The sequence below is a fragment of the Magallana gigas genome, chromosome 6 (assembly GCF_963853765.1).
Source record: "Magallana gigas chromosome 6, xbMagGiga1.1, whole genome shotgun sequence".
Lineage (NCBI taxonomy): Eukaryota > Metazoa > Mollusca > Bivalvia > Ostreida > Ostreidae > Magallana > Magallana gigas.
The window spans coordinates 16,892,169-16,909,853 of record NC_088858.1 but is presented as its reverse complement, the minus strand read 5'-3'; the positions used below and the strand labels follow the sequence as shown (position 1 = coordinate 16,909,853).

The 17,685-nt window shown below is 32.9% G+C and overlaps 1 protein-coding gene and 1 long non-coding RNA gene across 2 annotated transcripts; one reads left to right on the top strand and one right to left on the bottom strand.

Annotated features, from left to right (window-relative positions):
- The first annotated feature begins 1 nt into the window (after position 1).
- Positions 2-799, top strand: LOC105332115 (uncharacterized). Its single transcript, XR_900730.4, has 3 exons — positions 2-200; positions 302-558; positions 660-799. It is a non-coding gene; the product is annotated as an uncharacterized lncRNA (long non-coding RNA).
- Positions 800-7,941: 7,142 nt separating this feature from the next.
- On the bottom strand, positions 7,942-16,858 carry LOC105332117 (uncharacterized). Its single transcript, XM_011434561.4, has 12 exons — positions 16,637-16,858; positions 16,080-16,305; positions 15,654-15,761; positions 14,987-15,082; positions 14,594-14,854; positions 12,883-13,059; positions 12,278-12,474; positions 11,767-11,893; positions 11,188-11,484; positions 10,249-10,371; positions 9,744-9,901; positions 7,942-9,645 (listed from the first exon to the last, which is right to left on the bottom strand). The coding sequence occupies exons 1-12, from the start codon at positions 16,753-16,755 to the stop codon at positions 9,507-9,509; spliced, it is 2,028 nt and encodes a 675-aa protein (XP_011432863.3). The 5' UTR covers positions 16,756-16,858; the 3' UTR covers positions 7,942-9,506.
- Positions 16,859-17,685: the final 827 nt, after the last annotated feature.

The window sequence follows — 17,685 nt, the reverse complement described above, 5'->3', positions numbered from 1 at the left end:
TAACGCGTCATTTCCGTTTATTGACGTTTCGAGTTTAGACTTGACAGATGGTGTTACCGTTATAATGTGCACGTGTGTTTCCTTATAAGTGAAAGTGGTCCTCATAAGGAGACATCTAACCAATATTTCACCTCCTGGATTAAGTGGGTCAATAAAGCAGTAAAGGGGAACGCCCATTTTTTGACAGTTCGGTTTGACAGGTAGGCGCTAACGTTTTCATGTACATTGCAGTAACTGCACGATAACTATCTTTTATATTCATGCGATATTGTATATAATATTCTTTTTTCCATTATTATAGAGGATGCAATGGAAGGGAAAATGTGTCAAAACAATTACAGAGAAACTACATCTATTCAAAGTCTTCCAGAGGAGTTGAAGACTAAAATTTTCTTAGAGCTGCCAATGAAAGATATTTTTTCAGTTTGTCTTGTCTGTAAGCAGTGGAACTACATTGTTATGAACAATGAGTCTGTTTGGAAGTTAAGATGTTATAATCTCCCTGAATTTCTGCACAAGAACTTTGTAAATGACAGAGCACAAGGGCACAATTGGAAGGTAGATACTGGTATTTTAATATACACAATGAAAATTAATAATTGTAGTTTGAGACAATTCTTCAAATATCTGGTGTGAATTATCTACATTTTTTTTCTCAGGAAATATTTAGAATGAACAATGGTAAAAATGGCATCAAACGGATGTGGCAGCAGGGCGTGTTTAGTAATCCAGCTTCCTATGATGATCTTCCACAAGGGATGTTTAGTAATATGGATGTTGACTCATGGGGTGATTTATTCCAGCTAGAATTGGACAGGTCATGACATTTACTGTGACTTCAAGAATGAGTTTTTGTTTTTTGAAAACGTACTTCCATGAAACCCTGTGGGTTTAAAACAAAAAACCAACTCATCGAAAATTAATACGGCCAAAACGGGTTTATTTATCTTTGTTCATTTTAAATGTACCCATTGTCTTAATTTTGTGTCATTGCACTTAACCTTTTTATTTATTGCATACCTGTTTACACTTGTAAACTTTACATATGGGATTTTAACCCTGATATTTTGTTTTATTTATTGACGTGTTGAAGGTCTTCAGTAAGTGCTTACATTTTGATGCAGTTTATAATTGTTATTTTGCATGTGCTTGCATATTGCTCTGTATTTGATCTTAGTACCTAAAATAATTTTTAAACATACAGAAAGTTATCAAATATTTTTTTAAGTATGGATGTGGTTTAAATAGTGCTTACAATGCAGTGTCAAATTAACTTATCATATTTGGTGATATATTACATCTTTTATGTATAAACATGCTTAGATAATTAAAAAAAAAAATCACATATTTTGAATTGTACATGTCTATAATGCTGTGCAACAGTGCAACAGAGATGTTTTCTAAGGCTATTGTCAGTTGATAATGAGGATCATCTGCCATATATATACAACAGTCATTCATCTTAAATCTAAGAGTTATTGTTTGGAAATTTGCTATAAATTAAGTTGTTCTTGACTTGGGGAAACTGTTTTACATTTGGAGACTTAATACTATAGTGTAACATTGAAATGAAAGTTAAAATAACAAAAATTCATAACGTTATAGAAACTCTGTTCTTGTTTTGTATATGATCGTTTGTTTGATAAAGAAACTCTTGTATCTATTCTATTCAATTAAAGGAAACAAGAATAGATGAATTCATATAACACAACTGTTTTCCTTTTTTCCTGAGATAAATGCATGTATATATCCATGCACATTGTGTTCATGTATGTATTCAACTGAACAATGCATCTGGACTGAAAAATAGGGTTACAATTGTATGGTCGAAGTATTAATTCTTCTTGGTTACTATAAACCAGCTTTTATTATATCTTTTATTTGCGACAACTTTATTTCTCGATTTACCGGAGATAAACTGGTTCGCGACGACTATTTTTTGCGTCCAAATCCATGCTTAATCCAAACTCGTTTTGATATAACACCCATAAGGCAAAGACTAGTTTGCGGCGAGAAATATTCGCGACAAAGAGGATCTCGCGAATCTCACAAAAATTTCTCGCACGCGAAAAAAAGTTGGTTTACAGTATCTCGAAAATGGAAATGGAAAAAAATGGAAAACTTTTGCTGGATATTTCTTGTTGAAACGGGGGGAAAATTTAGCTGTGGCTTCCATATACATTTTTACATATTACCCAGTAACAAATTATCTAATTGCTGACAACCATTATACAAACAAATGTATCGAATACATCATGGAATCACAGGCAGAAGCATTGGGGTTTTTTAATTTGGGGATGGGAGAGCTGAGGTAGACCTACCCCGACATTGTGGTAAGTGAAAAAATAATAATGTGGGAGATTCCGTCATTCTTTGGGGGGGGGGGGTGTGTCTCGTCTCTTAAAAATTTTGATAAACGGGTTAAATTTCCCTATTATTTTTAACAATATCTCAAAAATACTTTCAGAGGGAGTCGTTCCAAATTCATTTTCCTATCTGTAAATTGTCTGTTGCTACGTGCCTGAATTTTCAACATACAATTTTTGGCTGCATATCTCGATGAAAATTACCGTGCGGCAATTATAGTTTATGAAACACGATCAACGCGATTGGACGGTATACTTCTTTGCTATAAATGATTGCCTTCTATTTTACAGAATACAGACATTATCATGAAGCTAGTCATATTGTAAAAAAAATTGTCGAATGACACTGAAGTTTACGTTGCAGAGTACTATGGAAGGGAATTACCGCCAAAATTCTATGTATCTTGCTTTTATTCTTATTATGCTTACTTCTTTATTCTTCATTACATTTACACTTGCATGTCACTTTATTGTTTTCATATTCATGCTTATCCAATTTCACTTTGATTCTCTTTGATCCTTCATTGTTTGCTTAATTCTATGTTGCAACATTCTCTTATTATTTGTGTAAATTCTTTCTTCTATCTCTGTTACAAACGTGAATTCAAACACGCAAACCATAAAGCACTTTCAATAAAGACGAATACAAGTTGCATGAATTTATTGCTGCATTATGACGCCAGGCGGCAGTGTGCGCGCTACAATCGCTGCTCCCCGAAAAAAAACCAACGTAGCTAGCTAAATGTGGGATGTTTCGCACCATGACATTTCGCTCCAATGTTTATATGTTCAGATCAAGAAATGGAGGGGAGGTTAATGTACTAAGGGATAATTTATAATTTTGTTTGCCGGGGAGGGGGGGGGGGGTGTAGGTCGAGTTCTATTTTCAGTAGGTTTACTTCATATGTGAATTTAAAAAAGTTTGAATATTCAAGGGTGGTGGGGTGACTGGACCCCCCTCCTAAAATAAAATAAAATTCTAAGTCTGCCCATCAGTTATATTTATGAGACGATATAATCTTACACTCATAATTAACACCCGTATCATAATTATCATCATCGCAAGCTTGATATGGAAGTCGGTCAATTCAACTATTCATTTAATCAGGACGACATGTATGAGGTTCATGTCTCTAAGTTACATGTATCATAGCCTAAACACCTTCAAATCTAAACATGGACATTCAGTTACATGTACATGATTTTTATTAAAATAAACAAAACTACAATAAGCATGGTTGTGAGTGATACATACACATTTTTATCACTTCAAAAATCTGTGTGAATAAGAAGCATACATTATTAATGTTTTGTATTTTGAAAGAAAACAAAATATTTTATTTAGAACTTTATATAAGAATTTTTATTTAGATTTGATTTAGATTTTAAACCAAAACGCATAAACAGTCATATCACATACCGTATTTTAATCTCTCTGTCTGGTTTGTTTTCGTATACTCATTGTGTAATTAATTCACTGATAATTTAGATTCGTTAATTTTACCGCGTTTACTTCTGCGACTCCACCGTTCTGTGCCGAATCGCAAGAATATAAAATCGCGTGCACCAAACTTAGTTTTCATATCACAAGTTCAAAACTTTTAGAAAATAAAATAAGTGAGATTTTAAAACCTGCAGTTTTATGTTTTTTAACCCGGAATTTCACGCGGATATTAATTCATCGCATTTTATCAGGGATACACAGTACTGTAGCCTAACGAGAGGTACATAGTGATTCATGCAAGTGATAATTTTCACACGTACTGGAGTACAAGAAAAGCTACTTCTAATTATTTCGTACCCCAGTCCTTTTATTGTTTTTCAAAAACATCTTTAAATTTGGTTTAAATTTATTTCTATTTCATCTACATATTCCGCGGGTACCTGTGGACAGAACCGTGCATCACCCCACCTCTTTTCACCTCAAATGAAAATAAAGTCCTGTCGACAAGTACTTGTGACATGTTCCTCTTCTAAAAATTAAGCGTTCCTGCAAATAATTTGCAAATAATTTGTTACTGCATATATATACGGTACATCATTGCATTGTGGATCTAGAATGAGATCAGATCCACCCCCAATGGAAAATTCACCCTTATTTAATCAACCAAAAAAAAATGTTACATTGAAAGTTTTAAAAATTTATCAATTTAAACTTACCTGTTATATAAACTGTTATAGTTAAGTTTAGATTGATAAATTATAAACTTTTAATGTAACAAAAACATTAATACAAAATTATCTCTCAGATACCCCCCCCCCCTGATTTTTTTTAGAACCGCGCGGAGGCATTTTACATGTACACAAAAAACCTTCGTATCTTTTTAAGTCTGCGTATATCGTGGCTTGTTAAAAGTTAATTATATTAACATGTATTTCATATTCCTATACTAAGCCCTTAATTTGAGATGTTTTCACGAATTTATTAAATTTATGCCATTTGTTAGTTTCGTTTTAATAAATCTTCGGGAGCAGCAGTTGTAGCGCACACACTGCCGCCTGGCGTCATAATGCAGCATTAAATTCATGCAACTTGTATTCGTCTTTATTGAAAGTGCTTTATGGTTTGCTTGTTTGAATTCACGTTTGTAACAGAGATAGAAGAAAGAATTTACACGAATAAGAAGAGAATGTTGCAACATAGAATTAAGCAAACAATGAAGGATCAAAGAGAATCAAAGTGAAATTGGATAAGCATGAATATGAAAACAATAAAGTGACATGCAAGTGAAAATGTAATGAAGAATAAAGAAGTAAGCATAATAAGAATAAAAGCAAGATACATAGAATTTTGGCGGCAATTCCCTTCCATAGAGTACCGAGAGCTACACAGTACGATGATCAGCATCGTCAAAAGTGAGCAAACCAGAATTTGATTTGGCTGTGTTCGGCTTATACAAGAGTTTGTACGTGGGGGTATGAAGATGGTGCAGTTGGTCAAACCTGGTAGAGCCTCTGCATGATCTGCTGTAGATAGATTAGAAGAGAGTAGTCACATGTTCCGTTAAATTAAGATGCTGTCCTGGTATCTTGACTAAACATTATCACCAATATAAAATATATACTGCTGACATTGTATTCGAATTTTGTTTTGCTTTCCGTACGCTGTGTTGAACACCTCCTTGGTAGTGAATGCTGTGGTCCATTTGCTCTTGTGTATGCTTGTGAAGGTGTTCTTGGGAAGCATTTTTGATGATCTGTTTCTCAACAAAAAAAAAGATATGCACCTACTGGAATGTCTTTTAGGATTAAGCTGTCGATACCAGGTTTCGTTGATGAAAGCCCATGCTGTGGTCTAGATGAATGGTGTAAGATTTTTATGCAATGGTACCAGCTAGCTTGGGAATATCCAAATTGTTATGTTTTTATGTCAAATATTTTTATTCTGGATTGGTTGTTTCTTGACAGTCTATAACTAGGATCTTGAGGTACGCATGATAGACCCGATACATTGATTGAAGATTTCGACAGTTGTAGCTGCTTTTAGGTTTGGAATTTTTTTGGTGCTAAATGTCATTCTGGATAGTGTATGAAGATAGATTAATTAGTTAGCGACTGTGGCTGTTCTTGCATACCGCAGCAAAATAAATGGGCTATTTCTGTACTACATGTATATGCAGCATTAAAAAAACCGCATATGACCTGCCATTTTAATAAGATTTTTGCAACAAAAATGACACAAAAAATACTTTCCAAAAACTTTATGACAGTTTTATTTAACATTTAAATTTTTTAAATTAAAATTAATAAATCATCGGTGATTAATACACGGCAAAAAATCGTTACAACAATGATACCATTTCATTTTTCATTAATACCTTATTGATACTTTAATGATATTTATTAAAACCTACATGTTTTCAAACAACGTTGTTTAATAGTAAGAAGCAAACACTGAAATAATGAATCGTTACTTTCACACACCTATCGATTATTTTCAGTAATCTTTAGCAGAACGTTTTTAACATGTAACGGTATTAATCACTATACATTGCTCAAATAAAGAATTATCTGTATTTCTGTAGACCCCTCAAATATATGTACATGTTTTTGTTTTTTATAGGTTTTTTAACTGTTGCACACATGATGCAATTAAAGTTATCATATTTTTCTGCTTTAAATAAAATTATGTGTTGTTGTACCAAAATATACAATATTATTTTATGTAATATAGCTGCATATAATCTGTGCTCTCGTGTTTATTATTTTGTAAGCTACGTTGCCTTCAAATGAAATCCTTACAGAAAACGTACGTATGCAGCAAAGGAAAGGCAAGATAATTCCAATATAGAATGGTAGTCAGAAGTACGTTTTACAATACACCGGTAGGCCGAATGTCTAATTTTTGCATGCTGTTTAACTGTCGAGTTCGTCTGACTCGCGCAAGTCAAATGAGAAAGATCAAGGATTCGGAGCAATGCCATTTTCGCTAAGGTAACCATGGGTTTACGATCTGCCCCTCTACAACCGTTGCACATGCAGGGGCAGAGTGGATCGTAAACCCTTGCATAGCGAAGATTATGTAATGCATAAAACTGCAAATAAAAGGCTTTGTTGCACAATCTTTTCAGCACACATCGATGGGCAAACTCAGATTAAAAAAAAACTGACTTGATTAGTACAAATACATTCCAGAATAAAAGTTTCCCTTGTAGCATAGTTTGCACGTAGCTTACAATGCATCCGTCCTTTGGAACCACCTTTTGCATACCTCTCTGAAATTAAGACAGATTAAGAACGAGTCGTAATTTCGTCGAAATTGATGGACTTAAAATGGTTTAACTAAATATTACGACAAATCATGTTTGACTTTATTTTGATCATAACTAAATTTTCAGATGCGATAAGAAAACTTAAATTTCCCTTCATTTAAGTGTACTAAGATTTATTTTCAGTTTTGTGGGCAATCGTCCAGCTATTCGAGACTATATTACACACTGTTAAAAATATGGAAGAAAATGGGCCTCCAAAAACAGCCGACAGAACAAACCGTAATATACAGGATCTCCCAGAAGAACTAAGGATCAGAATATTTTCGATTTTACCATTGAAGGACATTGTTTCCGTCTGCCTGGTCTGCAAGAAGTGGAATTCCTTGGCTAATAGTGAATCATTGTGGAAGATAAAATGTAACAGTCTTCCAGCAAACGTGGAACGGGAACGTTTGAACGACGATGAAAAGGGCTGTAGATGGAAGGTATAAGTACATCCCTTTGTATCGTAAAATTTTCTTGATTCTTTTTATAGATATGAATTATGTAATGAAACATTAGAGTCAACATCGCGTAAATTTTCATTTTTGTTTCCAGGAAATATATAAACGAAACTCCTGGCGAACATTTCATCCAGATATGTTCAGAAATCCAGCAGCATATGATGATCTTCCACAAGGAATGTTCGGCAACATGGATGTAGACTCGGTGGCTGATGTACTCCAACTATCGAAACGATCATCATAATATTTTACCGTGATAAGGGTCCGTTTATATATTCCGGAAATGATGTGATCAAAGTACTAGTGCCAAATGGTTTTTTAGTGTATACAATTAATAAACATTTTCTAACAAAAGTATTTTCACCAATTTTATTTCTTTTATGAAATATTGATCGTTTTTAATTAAAGAAAATACACTGTCTTACTGGATCTTAGTGGAATGATCCTTTTCACACTGGTACATAACAACATACCTCTAAGAATAGCAACATACCTCTAAGAATAACCTTTTCTTGATACGAGTTCAAGTCAAATGGGGTGGATGGATCGAAAACATTATAATCCCTTTGACTTGTTAAAGGGGTATAAATTTATAAAAATACCCTATAAACTAAAGGTCAGAGAAAGGGAGGTTTTAAAAATGAAAAAAAAAAGTCTGAATTGAACCACCAACCATGATATGGAAAATAAGCACATGTTTATACTTGAATGTATTAAAGAAATCATTTCTTACAGCAATTTGGTTGTACAGCATTAGGTCAAGTTCAACAAGTAGTATAACTGGTAATTCATATAAATTTGTTACCATTTCTATGTCTTAAATACAGAATGTAAATACATTGATGTAGACTTCAACATATACACTATAAATCCATTATAGTTATTCGTTATTATGCAAAACAAATTAATTGAGCAAACAAAATTTTATAGACTCTATCAGATGTTTTATTGCAGATAAATACGTAATTATCTGGCAATCAGTTGATGTTATTTACAATTATTCATGTCTACAATGTTGGATTAAAACATTGCGTCAGTGATCTCATTTAGGACAGTATATGAAAAATGAATGAATAGAGCCCTTTTAACAAGAGCTTGGACTTTGGGTAGTTGTGTCAAAGAGCAATGTGACTTAGGCCTATTTATTTCACAGCTGGCCATTCAGCCATGGGTCTTTGAAATCAACAAGATTTGTCTGGTTTTTTAGCTAAGACTTGCAATACATGCATATTTCACTCAAAACCAGCATCACTTTTAATCTGTTTTGATGCAAGAAATAAATAGTTACCTCCTACCGAAAGTCCGAGGTCTTGTTAAAATGGTTCTAACTTTTTAAAGGCTTATGTCATGTTTACATGTGTCAGTATAATTTTGAAGTTACTATGTACAAATATAAATGTACTTATATGCAATTTAAATAATGTTATATACATGTAATTTATAATTACATGTAAACCAATCAATTCCACAACCTGTAATTCCCAAACATATCATATATTAAATAACAGTTCATGTACCAAGGTCATATATATGTACATGTACACACAATGTATGTGCATAATGAAATGTAGATGAAATAACAGCTATACACATGAACAATGTGTGCACATTCTTCACAAACATTCACAGGTTCAAAACCTACCAGTAGATCATCTAAACCTTACTTTTTCATTGCCTCTATATACTTCAATTCTACATTCACTCCACACAGTATCAAACAGCTGAAATGTCAAATCCACACACTTCATTCAATTGTAACACAGTCTTGGAATAGGAAATAGTTTAAGATATCTTTTGAACATGGTTCCTAGTTGATACATCACAGTCAACACATAGTAGAAGAACTGCACCAAGCTGGCCACTGCAACAAATACCACTAGATCAAAGGATGGAGATCTTCTTGGAAATGGAAAACTTGTACCCTGTCAGTTACTTTTGGACTGGTTCGTGTAGGGTAGCAAGTCTTTGGCAGGAAACCCATGAAGAACCAACAGAATAATAATCATGGCAACGAAGGGGGCTAACAGAAGCCATTGTAGATCCTCCATGATCAATTTATTAAATCTGGAAACAGAATAAGTTTTTTTATTATATATGTTGTTTACAGCTTGGTTTTTTTTTGGTTTTTAAAATGATGTGTAATGGTTCATATCTAGATATACCTTAATGAAAATCTGTCTTCAAAAATTTGTCCATACTGATTGGTCAATCTCACAGTCACATGACCTTGACTTGGCTCCTCCCCAGCAGGGACTTGTACATTATAAGTCTTTGGTTCAGGAAATTCTCCTTGCATCAGCAATCTATTTCCAAAATATATCTAAAAGAAGAGGATGTTCACTTAACAAAAGAGTTGAAATAGGAATACAATTTAAACAAAAATAAGAATCATGCAATTAATATACATGTCGTTCAAACTCAGATAAAATGAACACACTTTATGAAAATTATACCACTTAATACTTAATATGGGTATTTAAACCAGTTAATGCACATGTGAATGTGTTTGTAACAGTACTTGGGGGTAGTCAATCACTAATTTTGTTTTAATCACATAACACTAATAAAATCCAGATACCCTACATACATTGCTTAGATTATCAAATCATAATCAAGGTACAATTTTAACTGTTATCACATCCCTCCATTAAAGATAACATTACTTACAGCCACAAAGTACTTGGATTTACCGGGCTTGTACAAGGGGTCAATGATTTCAAATTCCACCGGAAATGTTTCTCCTGTGACCTCTGTTTCAATTTTGTTGGTGGTGGTGATATAAACACCTGTCTAAAACAAAATCATAAATCAATAATAATCTCTCAATAATACATCAAGTTTCAGCATAAAAGGATTATGTATGGTTTGAGCCTAAAATGGCCCCCTTAAATGAACATTGTCATTTTACTGTAATTCTTTGGTTTGTTTGTACAAATATACATTTGAAGTTTTTTCAAAATTTTCATTTTGATTTTAGTGCCCACAATTTAAAAATATGACATCATAAAGTTTACCTTTTCCTGCCATTTTTGCATTTTAAGCATAAAACCGCTTGTTTTGAAGCAGTTTTTCTTTAAGGAAACAATGAGCGACTGCTTGAACAAACAAAATATTTTCACCAAAGATGTATCTCTCCAGTACTTATAAGTGACAAAAAGTTTGTTCTTGTTCAAAATGTCCATTTTTGACTGAATTTGATTGAATTATGAAAATGGCGTCACTTCTGACGTCATATACCGAGAGTGAGTGCATATAAATCACATAAATAGGTGAAAAACATATTTTATGTCAACTCTTTTATAAAATAACACAACAAATTAATGTACCTGAATCACTTTAAAAATAGCGAATTATGGGGGCCAAATTTGACTAATATCATATATAGTTCTTTACAGATTTGTTGAGTGCTAATAAAGTGTATGAAATACATGTAGTACATATTGCATTACTGTCAAAAAATATGAATAATAATGAATGTACCTGCTAAAAGGTCAGAAATATTTGCTAAAATACATGAAGTTTCTGAGGACTTCATTATTATTTGAATCAGGTAAAAATTTACCTTGAAAGATTTTGTATTTACCATGGTAATGTAGTTTAAAATACCTTTTTCTCTGAAAAGGAAAAGTCATTTGCAGTCTTTGTTTCAGAAGTCAAAGACAACATATGGTTGCTTCTAAGAGTTTCATCCCTGGCATCATCAAATTCCGCTAGTTCTTGTCCAGTTGCCAAGCACATTAGTGTTCCATCACTAGTAGCAACCAACAGCTCCATTCCAGAAAACCATTTGATCAGGTCATGTGATAAGACCTGGACCAATGAAGTTTCTCCAAGAGGAATCTGTGATTTGCATTTCAGATCCATCGATATCAGATGAATAGATCCATCATCTGCCATTACAACCTGATAATAAAATAATTGTTTTTTCTATCAAGAATTTCAGGTCAAAGTAACCTTTTTAAGATTATAAATAAACATCAAAATTTTAGCCAATCAGATTCAAGTTTTTTAAAACATCACTACAAAATAAGTTGTTTTTCCTACACATATTTTTATTTCTATTTTTTTTTTTCAAAAAATGTTTTCAAATGGGATTAAAATTTATTTGGATAACATTGTAATACCAAAAAATTAATTTAGAAAAGACAAATTTTGAATAACAGGGTTATAAAACAGTTGACCCACCATGTCTGGGGTAGTGTGGGTGGTGGAGACCCTTGTGATGAGTACATTTGCCGTCATCCTTGCCCCCACAGACACTGGCCAGTCTGGTAGTACTGTGCCATTCACTCCATTCAAGGCATAGATGAATCTAAAATAGAAATCAATACAAAAAATGAAATTAATTGAAAATCACAACATTTTAAAGATTTATGAGTTCTGATTGCAAGTTTTGATTGAATTCTTAATTACATGTTACAGTGCTAAATGTGATAGCTACATGTAATTCAAATGTTGATTCCGAAACACCAGTTTGGTGATCACTGTTTCTAAATGTGAATCATTCATTACAATTTTACCTATTATCGTAATGTCTGATAAGTAAATTGTCTTTACAGTATAGTAAGTAAAACTTGACTGCATGTTCAGTATCCCTAGCTGTCTAAAAAATCCTTATGAACTTTTCTTAATGATATATAATAACAAGTACCGGTATATATTTACAAGAGCAATCTGCAAAAAAAAAAGTGCTGACCCATCATCAGTAGTAATAATAATATCCATTTTTCCATCCCTGTCAACATCATACAGGCGACTCCCGGGCGATGAGGTTCCAGAGATGACAGACTCCCAGAGTTTGCTCCCTTCCTTGTTGTAACAAATCACATTGGCGCTGGTGTCAATGGTTATAATCTTCACCACTCCATCACCAGCCAAGTCAGCTGCTGTGATCTTTGAATTAGAAACCAAACATTCATCTCATTTGTTATCACCTACTGGGAATTCATCAGTACTGTAATTCATGAAACACCAATATTTGTTTGTCCTATTGTTCAGTTAATGCATTTTATCATAAAAGCATTCTAGAGAAATTTGCTTTAACTTAAATTTTTAACTCTAAATCATTGCAGTTTAATCATTTAACCTTTGACCTAAAATATTAGTTTTAGGTCAGTGTTCACCCTTTACCCAAAGGCACTTTGTGGGTGAAATATAAGACAGTTTAGTTCAAGAAAAGACTAGATATACTTTGGAAATTGTTACACTGACAGACAGTATAGAGAGGGGCGTTAAATAAACTCTTTCACATGAATAAAACAGAAAGGAAATTAACACAATTTTGACCTAAAAACAACTTACTTGTCCATGTATAGTGTTTTGGCTGACTGGCCAGCCAGTCCTTACTGAGCCATCCTGGTTAAATATGAAGAGACTTCCAGCAGATGTACCCATGATGACCTCCAGCTGACCTCCATCAACATCCAAGTCAATTACGGTGGGTGAAAAAATGTTGTAGGCGGGAAATGTTGCATCAACCTTAAAAGTACATAAGTAATATTCACTGCTTTTATGAGAACACTCTAAAATGTTTAATGAACAATATTTGATATGATTACCTGTACTTATAGCCTGTATATTATTGTTGATATTTATTGCAGTTTGCTTCACAATCTAATTAAAATTAGATCCTTCACGCTCTCGTATATGATATGTCGCTGTGATGCATCAGAAATGTTTGATATTTTGTTATAATTGCTTAGTAAAATATGTACCAAATAAACACGTATACCTCACAGCGACATATCAAATACGAGAGCGTGAATGATCTAATTTTAATTAGATTGTTTGCCTCATGAAATGGATTTCATCCATCTACCGGTAATCAATTTTTGCATCTCAATGCCAATCAACTTTAATAATAAGGAGTTGATTCAAAGATCTGCCCATTTGTAATATGCTGATGATATATGACTTATCTCCTACTATTGTATATTTCTATAGCAAACACACAAGTTGTTGAATAATATCATTAATACATGTATCATTTCAAATCATGAAATACCCTACATTTATATCTGCTGGCGTTAAATGTTTCTACCTTTCTATTGTGATAAAAATAGTCAGTGTCTGCATAAAATCTCAGCCATTTCATTTTTTCATCAATACACATTAGAGCAGTGTAACATGTGATAGGTGAACAAGGACAATTTTTTTTTAATTATTAAAGGCAGAGGCATTGAAGTAATTTTCATATGTTGTTTGCATAAAATGCTGCATTCACCATTGAACTATGCCTTAATCTGGCACTAAAGCAAGTTATCTTTATGAATACATGTATCAAATAAAAATTTCAGATGTAGACATGAGTTGCGTGCAACAGTTGATCTGTTGGACTAAGTGCAAATGTTATTCTCAGCCTTCAGCCCTGGGCAACTGTTCACACTCCAGGCCAACATTTTGGTGCACTCATCCTTAGCCAACAGCTGTAAATGAGACAAATCTTTAATACAAATACTTGTTTATCTATCTACAGTCTCCATAAAAACTGTTTAAACTAAGAGGTTAGTAGTATCAGTGATCTGTAAAAATCTACTGGTCCTCACAAAAATTTACTTTACCCCTGGCCCATATATCCATATGTGTACATAAAAAAGTTCACAGGGACTTTATAATAGATTGATTTTGATGTTTGACTTCTAAAATATTTACAAGCCCATCAGACTTCATAATTTTTTACTTTCATTGATCCGACCACAAAATTCACTTGCCATGGTCTTCGGACCACTTAGTTATCATGATGACTGAAACAAAAGGGTTGATAAACAAAGCCACATTTACTGCGTTCTTTGCTTGATAAACAATTTCCAAATACAATGTGTAAAAGGTGGTGATCGAGTCAAACACAAGGCCTCTGGGATATTATGCAAAAACTTTAACCACTAAGCTACCGAGACCTGCTAAAATTAATGATCGTCATACACTTGCTACCCAAGTGACAGAATGTAAATGTACAGAAACTGGAAGGAGTAGCTAATAAAACTACTGTACAGAACAATAAACTTAACATTACCTGAGTGAGGTCCAATAACTTGCTCCAAATGGTTTGTCCAGTCGTCAAATTCAGCACTGTGATACCAGCCACCAAGTACTTGTCAATATCAGAAAACTCCAGTCCTCCCAGTGTTTTCAACTTTTCCTTCACCCTGTAGTCATCCTCTTCATAAAAATAAGACACAGGAATCACCAGTTCCTCTTCTCTAAAGTCGTTGTTTAAATCAGCAAGTATAGGTGTGGCCAAAATGTGAGGATCAATTGGCAAATACTTGCTATCCTAAAAATAAATGTTGTAATTCACAATCAATATAACAACTCAAGAAATGTACACATTCATACTGGTACATGTACTAATGAAATGGCAATTGATTAATAATTATTGTTACACGAGTAAAAAATCAATGCATACTTCGGTTTGTGAAAATGATGTATATTTTTCGATATCTTCAAACTTCACAACAAGGTCTGATTTGTACCAATCAGATGCAACATATGCTGGAGGCAGCTGGGAAAAAATTATAATAACAATAACTTATGTACATGTATTTCAATACTTAAATCAAAATTTACGAGACAGCGACTACTGTATGTTCTGGGGGGTTTTTCCCATGTTTCAAAATTGTGAAAATGGGATAAATGTTTAACTCTTTTTTAAATCAATCTGTATTTTTTGTTATTTACAAAGTTTTTAATAACAAAAAATACTATAGCGTCCTTGCATGCTATACATACGGATTTAAAAACAGCACAGGGCAATAACCCTACATAAAACAATAAGGGATCGCATAAAGTTATTTCTCTAAGAATACTTCACATAAATTACAAAGACTACAAATATTAGATGTAATTTCTCCAGGCTTTTTTTTTGGCTAGGTAAAAATTATACCCAAAAAACCCCTAGGAATTACCTGGTAGATCATCAAATAGATAACCAGATATATCATATGATATTATAGAAATTGCAAATTTTTTCTTTAAATTCATAGAAAATTTTACAAGACATCTAAAAATTCTTTAAATTTTAAAGATATTCATAAAACCGTTTAAACTTTACGTTCATATTGGTTTTAAATTACCTGTACAGTTTGATTTCGTAGAAAGTGTCCTGCAGGTGTATAAAATCTTAGCTCAGCTGAAGATGTTGTAAAGAGGATGTCTAATTGCCCATCATTATTGATATCAAACTATTTTAAAAAATACAAAATTTCATCAATTAATGTTAACCACCAAAAAGTAAGTTTCATAATCCTGCACTTTTCATGGAGAAAATCAATATCAAACTGTCTAATAGATTAATCAACTCCTTAATTACACTGTAATTCATTCATATGAAAGCGAAATTGTATTTAGACACTAAAACGTTACTAAACAAAAACAATTATTTCCTAAAAAGTTTGCGAATGGAATATCTGTAAGTACAACTTGGGGTAAATCTCCATACTTCCTTGATTAAACCTGGATAATGAACAAATTGTGTTTTAATTATTAAACTTTAATAATACCTGTATAGGACTAGCATGCACAGAATTATCCAGATTAAGTGCTGGCCAAGCTGTTTGTGATAGTATTTTTCCAGTCTCTGAATTGAGAACTGAGAAGCTTTCGCTGAACGGAGCAGCCACTATATCTAGTTTTTGGTCATCATCAACAAGGGTCACTAGAGGGGCAGCTGCAAAGGGTGCATGTGCTAGCTCAGCTGTCCAAAGTGTCTTCAATTCATAACCACATCTAAGTGAAAAAATAAAGGTTACAATTCATTCATCTTAAACATAGAACCCGGAGACTGGGTGGAACCTTTATTCGGTTACTTTTCATCCATCTATAGTGCTTGTTACTTGTGTTTTCTCTTCATTACCATATTTTTGTTCAATCAACACAACATTCACAGACTTTGAATGTGTTGTGTTGTTTTAAACTCTCCATCTGTCTATTATCTGTTTTTAACTACTTCTCTCATGACATACTAAACGTGTTGTTATAAAGGTGATAGAAAGAAGATATTGATGGAGTACCGTTACATAAAACTGAAAAGAATAATTGAAAAAATATTTCAAAGTACTTCATTCTGTGCATTCTTTCTGCACGTAATTTTGAAGCTAGGTTTTCCTCTGCATTCTTCACGGTTGGGGACATCAGGATAAAACAAACAATCCAAATATAAAAGCTTATGTTTTCCATAATAAAATGCTGAAATAAATTCCCTGTTTATATTTAAAATAACCATCTCAAAAATTATCTAGTCAAGTTAACATGGGCGCAGACATTTTGAATATCAATAAAACTTAAAACCCCGGCTGAGAATAAATAATCCCGTATTCGTGCGTTGGTCATCAACTTGTACTATGTGTGCATTTATTATTTGTTTTATTAGTTTCAAATCAATCAATTTACTTATTTAGTATTTTACAATCTATTCATGCAAGTATACGGGCCAAAAAGTATTGGCACTTATCGATAACAGTTTTTCACAATCAGAGATATATATTGTATAAGAGTCAAGACCCAAGTTTTTCAAGACCGACCGACCCAAGTTTTTAAGACATTGAAAAAAAAATTGATTTTGAAATTCTGTGGACGAATTAAATCAAACTTTCATTCGAAAGAGGGGATTTCCTTATCTTTTTTATGGGGGTAGTGGTGGGTAGTTGTTTTAATCAGTTATTTTGTGTGAATATGTGGGGTTTTTTATTAATTTTTTTTTAGGGAGAGGGGTGGGTTTAAAAACAGCAAATAAAAGTGGCCTAATAATTATGCTGTGGGTAAACATCATAATCTTACTCAGAAACGATGGTGTATATATTAATTAGAAATTAGTTATGACAATTAAATATCTTTAGGTCCAAAGGACATACACTTTCCGAGAAATTTCCAAATGATTCTTTGATGTTTGGAAGATTACATGTTGGAAAAATAAACATAAGGGAAAAGAGAATAGAATAAAACGTGTAGTACTGATCGTTCTCAAATAAATCATGAAACGTTGATATAGTTGATTATACAACATAAATAATTTTATGTGTAGTTCGTCCTCTACACTGTCAGCCTCGCAGATAGAAGATTTCCTTTCATGCAAAAGTTTACCGTTTATGTAGGAGTATATGTATATAT

Bases quoted from the DNA above. Each gene is read 5' to 3' on its own strand.
- LOC105332117 (XM_011434561.4), bottom strand. From the start codon at position 16,755: ATGGAAAACATAAGCTTTTATATTTGGATTGTTTGTTTTATCCTGATG. The intron at 12,475-12,882 runs GTAAGTTGTTTT...TCTAATTCAAAG, and splicing joins AAAACACTATACATGGACAA to ATCACAGCAGCTGACTTGGC. The intron at 9,902-10,248 runs GTAAGTAATGTT...CTCTTCTTTTAG, and splicing joins AATCCAAGTACTTTGTGGCT to ATATATTTTGGAAATAGATT.